At 38.8% G+C, this 9,692-nt stretch overlaps 1 protein-coding gene across 2 annotated transcripts in view; it reads right to left on the bottom strand.

Moving 5' to 3' along the window:
* Positions 1 to 5,489: 5,489 nt before the first annotated feature.
* The window catches only part of LOC143099264 (mitotic checkpoint protein BUB3-like), a 44,507-nt gene continuing 40,304 nt past the window's right edge, over positions 5,490 to 9,692 (bottom strand). The window contains exons 5-8 of one of the 2 annotated variants that reach the window (XM_076262362.1): positions 9,289 to 9,447; positions 8,630 to 8,807; positions 6,346 to 6,562; positions 5,490 to 5,773 (exon numbers count right to left, since the gene is read on the bottom strand). In XM_076262362.1, the coding sequence (XP_076118477.1) occupies positions 5,764 to 5,773; positions 6,346 to 6,562; positions 8,630 to 8,807; positions 9,289 to 9,447 (564 nt within the window). In that variant the 3' untranslated portion in view covers positions 5,490 to 5,763. Of the gene's footprint in view, positions 5,774 to 6,073; positions 6,563 to 8,629; positions 8,808 to 9,288; positions 9,448 to 9,692 lie in introns of those variants that run through there. The other variant, XM_076262363.1, reaches the window with a different exon arrangement.

Here is a 9,692-nt window from a genome sequence, read left to right as displayed (position 1 = left end):
TGTAATCGCTTTTAAAAAGCACCTAAAGATGAATGCTTCAGTTGTGCCAAAATGTATGAAATACAATTTATGCAAGTGTTTTACGCTTCTTAAACCCGTGGGCAGCTCCACGAAGCACTGTTGTGTGCCAGTCTGCTCGGTTTCAAGTAGATATTTAAACGCAATTTTAGCTTCCACCTTTTTCCTAAATACACCAGCCTACGGCATGACATGAAAGACGAACTTCGCGTTTGTGTTATGGTGGATGAACGGCGCACGTTTCTCGCTCGTTGTAATCGCTTTTAAAAAACACCTAAAGATGAATGCTTCAGTTGCTGTAAGTGTTTTAGGCTTCTTAAACCCGTGGGCAGCTCCAAGGAGCACTGCTGTGTGCCAGTCTGCTGTTTCAAGTAGATATTTACGTGATTTTAGCTTCCATCCGCCTACATGCACTACGTGGAGTTTGTCTCTACCTAGTGCTGCACAGAGCCAATAGCCCTAGGTAACAAAGCAAAGATATAGATAGTAATGTTAGCTAGGTTTAGACAGCAAATTGTGTTAGTGTGTCTGTTTCAAACTAAACGAGAGATTATTTCATACATTTATATTTCATACACCTTTTACTGAAACACAGATTATTGTGACGTTATTTTGTGTCACAGCACTCATAACTTACTACAGTACGTCATCATTGCACACTACAGTAATTGTAGTGTACCGTAATTAATTAATAAGCATTGTTGTTTACAGTTTAGCAGGATGTCAGCATCAGGAAAATAAGCTATTCTTGATATGGACTGAGTTTAAAGAGGTGCTGTGATCTGTTTCATTATTTCTCTACTTTTTCTCTACTTGTCTATTTGTTTGCATCAGGTAGGTGCATTGGATGCAGCTCACACGAGGATAGTGGAACTGGAGTATTTTCACTTCCCTGCTCTTCTATATGCATACGCACGCACCCATACACTCCCACATGCTAAGTTGTTAGTAATAATCACTGAATCCGAAATCAAGAAAATACATCGAGAAATATGTCACACACACATGCACGCCCACATGCTGATCAACAGAATAATTGTAAAACAGACAAATTGAAAATTGAACAAAGCACGCACGGATGCACACACACACATACTATTGAAGAAATACTCCATAAATGTGGAATGATAAAAAATATCTAATTTGTCTTTCAGAACTTCAATGACTCGTCTCACCAAATCCTTTCCTCTACACGGAAATGTCTGACTTGGTGTCAGTGACTGTCACACCAGGGAAGGCCAGTGACCGCAAGCTGACCTTGCACCTGGGTGAAATTCCAGTGACTCATTTTTAGTTGAGGTTTCCTCCCAACAAACTTGATGTGAGGTGCCTCGTGATGCTGGTGATGTCTGGCCATTTCACCTCCATTAGTACAAAGTGGGGAACCTGCAAAGAATCAACTACCTGACAATCTAGGCTTGCACCCAGATGTATCATAACGATGCTGCAGTGGGAGACCTTGACCTACCAGAGATCCACGTAGTGGTGGAGCACTTCTGGCTCCAGCCCCTGCCGCATATCTGCGGTTTGCCACGTTCCCTTGAGGATCCTCCCTGCCAACCACTGCTGGGTCTCATCTCTCCTGGCAGCAAGGACCTCATAGCTTGCTGTGAGCCTGCTCCTACGATTTGTCTGGTTAATTCCGATAACGAACGAGACTCCTCCAGGCTCACAGCAAGCTATGAGGTCCTTGCTGCCAGGAGAGATGAGACCTGTCTGAACCTGCGGTTCCTCTCGTACTGAGCAGGATTACCATTGCAACAACACATCATCAGTAGGGTAAAACTAACCTGTCTCACGACGGTCTAATACATGCATACATACATACATACATATATATATATATAATTGGTTTATAGTTTGTTCATTGTGTTCATTTTGGGTGTTCATGTATTGTTCCATGTTGTGTATTTCTATGATGTCCACAAGTTTTTCAATAAAATATGTTTCTTGTTTACTTGTTACTTTGACACTAACCTTTTATAGGGCATATATAATGTGGATTTCACTCTGCAGCGTCCCGATGTTTTTGTTTTTTTAATGACCAACTGGTTAGGTTACGTTTACCTGAGTGCGTGGCATGTGCAACAATGTGATTACAGAGTCCTCTACCAACACACAAAACAGCATATCCCCGCAGTCTTGCTGGCCGAAGTAGTGTTAGTAATAGCACGGTGAGTGGAACATATTAGCAAAAGTTTCTGAACCTTAACTCGTGGAACAACAACTAAAACTTTTGGGAAAGAAATAAGAGCTTTGTCTTCCATAGTGTTGCAACAATTTGCTACTTATGTGTGTTTCTATGGGGAAATGTTTTGGATATCATACAAATTATGGTCATATGAAGGACACATACACACAAGGCATTTAATCAATGATATACCAGCTTGGCTTTTTATTTAAGATTGCCTTTTACAATGTACCTACATAAAAGGCAAGCTTACATAAAAAGCCAAGCTGGTATATCATTGATTAAATGCCTCGTGTGTATATCTGTCCTTCATATGACCATCATTTCTATGATATCCAAAACATTTCCCCATAAAACACACCTAACTTTCACAAGTTAGGCTCCTTACTGTAGTCTACACAGGAAGGTGCATTTGTTATTAACATTGCAAGATGCTCAAACATCGCCCAGGTCTCGGACATCGACACTGTTGCAAGTAAGAGGTCATCCTTCAATCAACTAGGCTTCAGTGACGTTTAGCACGAAAAACAGGGTAGGTAGCGTTTGTTTGTCAATTATTGATACATACTCTAAACAACGTTTTTGTTGACAAACCATAGCCATTTGTGTTGAATCTTTTTAATATTATTTGGCCAACGCATCCCCTTCAAAAAGACTGTTGTAAACAATAGCTATTTCGGCGTACTTGTTCCTTTTGCCCCTGAAAGATTCAATGTTCACTACATCTCGTTTGTGCGGCTCCTCGTTTTTTCTAAGAGCTTGGTAGCACAGTGATCTCACAACGACACTACCATCTAGGCCTACTACGTTGGAAACTATACAAAAACAACATGCACGTAATAATTTCAAAATAAAATACTGGATTATTCCTTTACACAGCTTTATTGAAGTGCATTTACAAGCTGTTTGGATCTGACGTTAGCCACCTAGCTAGCTGACATCAACATTACCTTCACAAAACATAAACTGTTTATGGAACAATCTTTATCTACAATCCAATTCTGATGGTTTAGTAGAAGTAGGCTACAGGATAATTTTGTTACACTGCTTTATTGAAGTGCATTTACAAGCTGTTGTGTCTTATCTAGTATTATCCATCTAGTTATCTGGTATTAGCCATCTAGCTAGCTGACTGACTTTACCTTCGTATTTATATATAAATTGTTCATGGAAAAATGTATATCCCCGATCCAGTTTGGATCGCTTAATTTTCGTGTGATGTTACACAGTATCTGCCACCTGTGAATATTTGGCAGATGCCGCAAATTCCTTGTAAACTTGTAGATAGCTCCGATAACGTTAGTTTCTCCATTAGACATTGGGTGTGTTCCAAACGGGTAAAGTTGCTGCCTTTTAAGATATCTAACTGGGGAGCAAGGCAGCAAGTGTGGTTCGAAACCGAAAAAACAAATTCTGCTGCCTTTTAAGATATCTTAGAATTCCCAAATAACGGTCATTTTTGAAGGCAGCATCGATGCACACTTCATGCTCCCTCCTACCCATAATCCCTTGCGGCAACGTCTGAAACAGCTGTGAAAGGTAAACAAACATGGCGGATGACATCGGTAATGGCTGCTGAATCTGTTTAAAATGACATTTGTGTGACCTTATTTTGCTTAGATTTGTAGAAAAGAGATGAAAAATAAACAACTTACTATCTGATTATGCCATTGTTGTAACCATTAATAGCGTCTGGTCTGATATATCTGCCGGCCGTAAAACTAATTTATACCGTTAGCCTGCTAGCTTACGTAAGCTAATTTAGTTTAACGTCAGGCCTTTGCTAACGTCATACCGTAGTGTTAACCAAAGATTCTAGAGTGCTACGCTCATTTTTAAAAGATGCATTTAATCCAAAGTCATGTCTAGTTAGACAGCTCTCTATGTAGGGAGGGAGGCAGTAGGCAGCTGTCTCCCGTTTCGAACACACCCATTGTTAACCGGAAGCGAGTTTACGGCTTATCGATATTCAAAATGGCGGCGTGAAATAGGCGAATAACGCGTTTAACTGACAGCACTAATTTTAAATAAACAATCACTGGATGCTGCTATGGAAACAATAAGTCAATATATTAGAGATATTGTGAGTAATGCAGGAATGGACGTTACAGTAACTAACTAATTACTGAAATTTGAATTGTAATGCGTGAATTACCTCCGTATTGTTTTGCATTGAGGTGCTACTTCAGACTTGAGTACTGTTATGGTAGGCAACGGAAATTCCTTACTGCAGAAATAGTAGATTGATGCTCCTGTCAACAGTATTGGTCTGGGCGTTCTTTTTAAAAAAAATAGGCTAAATGTTTCATTCAAAGCAGTGCTTTCTCGTCTGCCTCCTTCAGTCAAGATAGCCAGACTGCACTCAAATGTCACTATGAAATGCGATTAATCAGCGTTAATTTTTTAACACGTTATTATTTCTGTAATTAATCAATCGAAATGAAAGGACAATTCCGGCGCAAGATGAACCTAGGGGTTAATAACACATGTGTAGATAATGTGTAGACATAGAAAATAGCACCACACTTTGAGGTAAAAGTCACGTGACAGTCCAGCTCACGTTGCACGCCATTCAGCCTATGCATTCAACTCATAGAATGTATGATTCAACCGGTCCAACGTTGCGAACTGTCACATGACCTTTTCCAAGATGGTGCCTGCCTGCATTGCCTGTATATGTGAACGGTACAGTCTTTCTAAACTATATCTTTTAAAATAACCTGTTGTGTACAAAGTTCACAATGCTTTGGTTTACATGTAGGGACACTTATTATGTTACCGTCGAAGTGTGGTGCTATTTTGAGCCTTGTTAGTGGTATAGAAATAGTGATTCTTTTGCATTTATTTGACTGGTTGTTTTTGCAGTGTTTTAATGACAAATCTCACAAGAGGGAAGCTGAAACCAGTTGTTACTGGCAGTGGTTCTGACCCATTGGTATCAGAAGTGTGAAGGAAATAACGACACTTTGACAGCTCAAATATCTCATTAAAAAGCTACACCTGGAAGAGTTCATTGCTCACCTAAAGTGGAGAAAGCATGGCCAAAGATTTCTATTCAAAGACCTTTGATGAGGCAAGCTGAAACTGTATTACAGGGAATACAATGAAGAGGGTCACCGTAGATGTACAGTATGTTTCAGGTAGCTCCTCCACATTGTGCCATGCCAAAATGCTCTTGACATGGCAGCGTCAGTTTTAGGGCGAGTCACAGTCAAGTCAGCAGTTGATCTCAAGACCCCAATCATATTTATGAGTTGTCAAAATACACTGTAAAAGAAAGTTATATTTCATTTGTTTATTTGTTGGAAACCAGGAAACACTCAAGTAAGAGTGATGCCAGGGCAGCATGGAGTCTGAAAATGTACACAAAACACTAAGTAGATATACAAGTCGTCTTTCAAATGGCAAACTATGGGGAATAAAAAGAGAGGAGAGAATAAACATATTCTACAGTATGACAGAGGCAGAAAAAAAGAGTAAAAATAGTGTAAGGGGAAAAACAGGCAAAATTGGGTGACAACAGGTGACCAAGAGATTGGTTATCCATGAGACATTCAAGTTGACCTGCAAACCAAAACAAGAGTGTTTTTTTTTTTATTAAATCATGTCCACAAATGTTTTTTAGGCATTAAAAAAAACAATAAAAGTTAGAGCAGTATTTTTAAATACCGATTTGACTGTACTCGCAAGCTGGTTGTTTATAAATATGGTTGCAGAAAACGACTAGAAAAGCATGAGGGTCATGTGTGACAGTTCCCAGATAAAATGTTGTATTGTGCTTTTGGGTGCTAAAAGAAAAGAGCAACAGACTCCATTTCTATAGAATACATCTAATCTTTCTGTTTATTTTCAATTATTTGTTAATTTGTTTGTCTATGTCTTGATGTCTGTGTGTACAGTGCTGTGGGTTGCACTCTGTGCATAAAAATGTGCTATATAAATAAAGACTTACTTACTTTACTACTACTTCCTACTTATTGTTAGCACACTACAAAAACTGCTTAACTAATAAAATCTAACCAAGTGGTATTAATAATCTATCAAAATCAAAAAAGTGTTTTTTTCTGCAGTATTTTTCTTCCCTTAAAGAGTCCACAGGTACTCATGTTTTTTTGTGACCAGATGAAATAACTCACTTTGGCTTGGTCTCAGCGTCTGTGACCTGTCGGATAAAAATGGCATCCTCTGGGTGTGTGATATCACCCTGCTCCTGCATATAAGATGAAGCAATTGCAAGGAGGCTTCCATCAATACTGAAAGCCAAAGATGCAATGCTGGTGGGATAGCGGTGGAACTGGCACAGACGCTTCTTGTTAAAGGGATCCCATATGTTCACAAAGCCATCAGAACCACCTGTCAATGGAAATAAAAGACTTAATAAAAAATCTGGCTGTACAAAAGGGTAAAAATCAAATGCTAATCAACATACGTTAGCAAGTAGGTAAAGCAAGGCAAGTTTATTTATATAGTACATTATATACACTGGGAAATTCAACACTTCAAAACATACAGTTTAAGTCATATAAACTCCCCACAACTTCAATATTTTACAACATAATTAATGGTACTTCGAAAAAGTTTTATTTTAGATAGATTTCTGCTGGGCTATACATCTTAGTGAATGTCTAATAACAGCTCTTAGCAGTCATTGTGAAGAGTGTATCTTGCATGCATATGGTTGATTTCGCCATTTTTATAGTTAGAACATAAGTGTTCCCATTTATATAATGTTTCTACTGCACAATGTTACTTCACTATATTTATACATGGGTTAGGTCACAGCCAGGGGGTCAGGATTTGGAGGGTTAGCTTCAGCCACTTAGCATGGCATTTGGCCGCCGACATTTTTGAAAACATGGCGTTACATGGTTGCAACCTCTAGCACCAGTTTTTACATGCTGATTGGTAGATGCAGTGTTTCCCATACATTGATTTATTTGTGGCGGCCCACCACAATATCAACATTGACCACCACACAATGATTTTCCTGGTTGTACTAAATTGTGCTTAAATCTGGTTAGAATCATAACCGCGCTGCACTAATTTGTTAAAAACTGTTGCATTCGAGTTAATTCTGCAAACCTACCACCACAAATAGAATTCAATTCTGTGGGACACACTGAGATGACAGCTCATGCACGAGTGTAGTGTTGGGCACGAGCGTTCTCGCGCGTCCATGTTGGTTAAGCATATTTCTGGAACTACCTACTTGGATACCTACCTACTTGGATTAAGCTACTGATACTTGACTTAATGCCTACATTGTTTAGGCTGTATTATACCAGACTTTGTGGTAAATAATATAAAAAAGTAAATGTTGTCATATACTATTATTTGTGGGTTGACAAGGTAACTGATTATGACAATACATTTATGCATAGCAATTACCTATATCCAATTATTAGCCTAGGCCTACTCATTTTTTGGTCTATAGCGAAAGGCACATATGAAGCACAGCTGAAGACGCACGGTCACGAGATGTAAGCAGCAACTCCTCTGCAGAATAAATGTCTTTAGGTTTTTTTTATTCAGTCATTCAAACATTACTGGGGTAAGGGTTGCTTTTTTCAGGCTATGTTTTTGATGGTAACCCATTATCAGTCAGTAGTAAAGTAATTAACTGTGTATAACTGTTTTGACGTTGACTATGGCACCACGGTGAAGTTGGTATAAATCCCATTAGGATCATCAAGTGCCCACATGGTCATTTGGGGGTCCAAATATGGGGTTCCAAAAGAGTCACCTCTGCCGGAGAGGGTTTTTGGACCCCCATAAAACCCCCACTAGTGGTACCATACCCTTCAAATTCATTTTGGCAAGAGCAAGGTTCCACACATAACAAATAATCCTGTTTAGAATAAATATAATCATTAGAGAATTCCGGTTTGATATTGACCTAAAGTGTGTTGAAACATGATACCGAGTGTGAACGTATGTCTCATAGCTCATCTCGGCTTGTCCCCTGCACTCAGAAATCTGGTGCTAGTTAGCCGATGCTACCAACAGTTTTTCAAGGGGGGTGCCTCGGGCATCGGCCTAGCCATGCAAATAAATCAATGTTTTACACCATTTACAAGGCTCAAAGTAGCTCCACACTTCATCGGTAGACTTCCGAGGGCCTTGACATTTAAAAAACACTAAGAACTTTGAAAAAGCACTGGTAGTTTATTTACAAGACGATTTATACAGACAGTACCTTCCGGAAATTTACCGTTGGTCGCCATCTTGAATTTAGTCACGATAAGTCGAGCGACGAGTACAAATGAACAGGTATGATAAGGGATACGATTCCAAAAATAATTCCGTGGAAATGCATGGATTCCAGTTGCTGCTACTGGAAGCAACTGGAATCCATGCATTTCCACGGAATTACTGCACAGTACAGTCATAGTAGAAGATAGAACTAATAGGAAAGTGTACCTGTGGCAAAGGTGTTGTGAATACTGTGAAAAGAGATAGCGTTGACAGGGTAGACCTGCTCAATGCCATTCTCCTTCAGACGGTGACATTTAAATGCATATTTCTTCTTCTGCACTTCCAGACTGGGATCCAGATACTCCACAGCCACCCTTCCCTCAATTGAGCTCAAAACATAACCCTGCAGATAGCATAAACCACATACAACTAAACAGTCAGTTATTATTGCCCATTCTAAAAAAAAAATGTTAGAATCTCACACACACACATGTATGTTGAAAAAAGAAAAGAAACAATGGCTCTATTTATATGCATATAATTCACTCATGACTGAATGAAACATAAAAGTAAAAGAAACACAGAAACTTACACTGCAAAAACTGCTTGTGTATTAATTATATATAAAACTGTTATTAAGCTTATATCAAGATCAAACAATGTTGATGGTATTGTTTTCAGTATAAAGAGACTTACCTAGCGCTTTCCTGTAAAACAATACCAAATAGATTGTTTGATCTTAATATAAGATTAATAACACTTGGTTAGATTTTATTTTTTTGCAGTGTACTGTATACATACAGTATTATACTGTGTTATCATTTGCATCATGTCTACATTAAATTTGGTTTAATTTACAAAAACAAGGAAATAACAAGGCAAACCTGTTTGTTTGGAAAAGCACGGATGCAACGAGTCTGATACTTCAGACTAGACTCTCTTCTCTGCTGGACATAACCCATGTTTCTGAGGTCCCATACAAGCACCCTCCTTCCAGCTGTTCCCACAATAAGTCGATCTCCAGCAACTGACAGAGTGTAAACCTTTGGAAGGGGAAATTAATGATAATGTTACCATAATACTAATATAGACAAATACCTTCCCAGATCCCATATCTACTATATTTTCCATTTTTGGTATGCCTAGGAACATGATAAAATGCAAAAAGTGCAAGGACATTGCCAAAACCACAAAGGCACACAGAACATTTACTCTCTAAAGACACTATAAATTATATGTACCCCTCTGTTTCATGTGATGTCAGTCTTGATGTTGCTGGTGATGCGCA

This window comes from Alosa pseudoharengus, unplaced genomic scaffold, assembly GCF_046254945.1.
Source record: "Alosa pseudoharengus isolate Yale_2024_CS ecotype anadromous, Long Island Sound unplaced genomic scaffold, YU_APseudo_1.1 YU_APseudo_1.1_scf_26, whole genome shotgun sequence".
Taxonomy (NCBI): domain Eukaryota; kingdom Metazoa; phylum Chordata; class Actinopteri; order Clupeiformes; family Clupeidae; genus Alosa; species Alosa pseudoharengus.
This window is presented reverse-complemented; position numbering and strand designations above follow the sequence as displayed.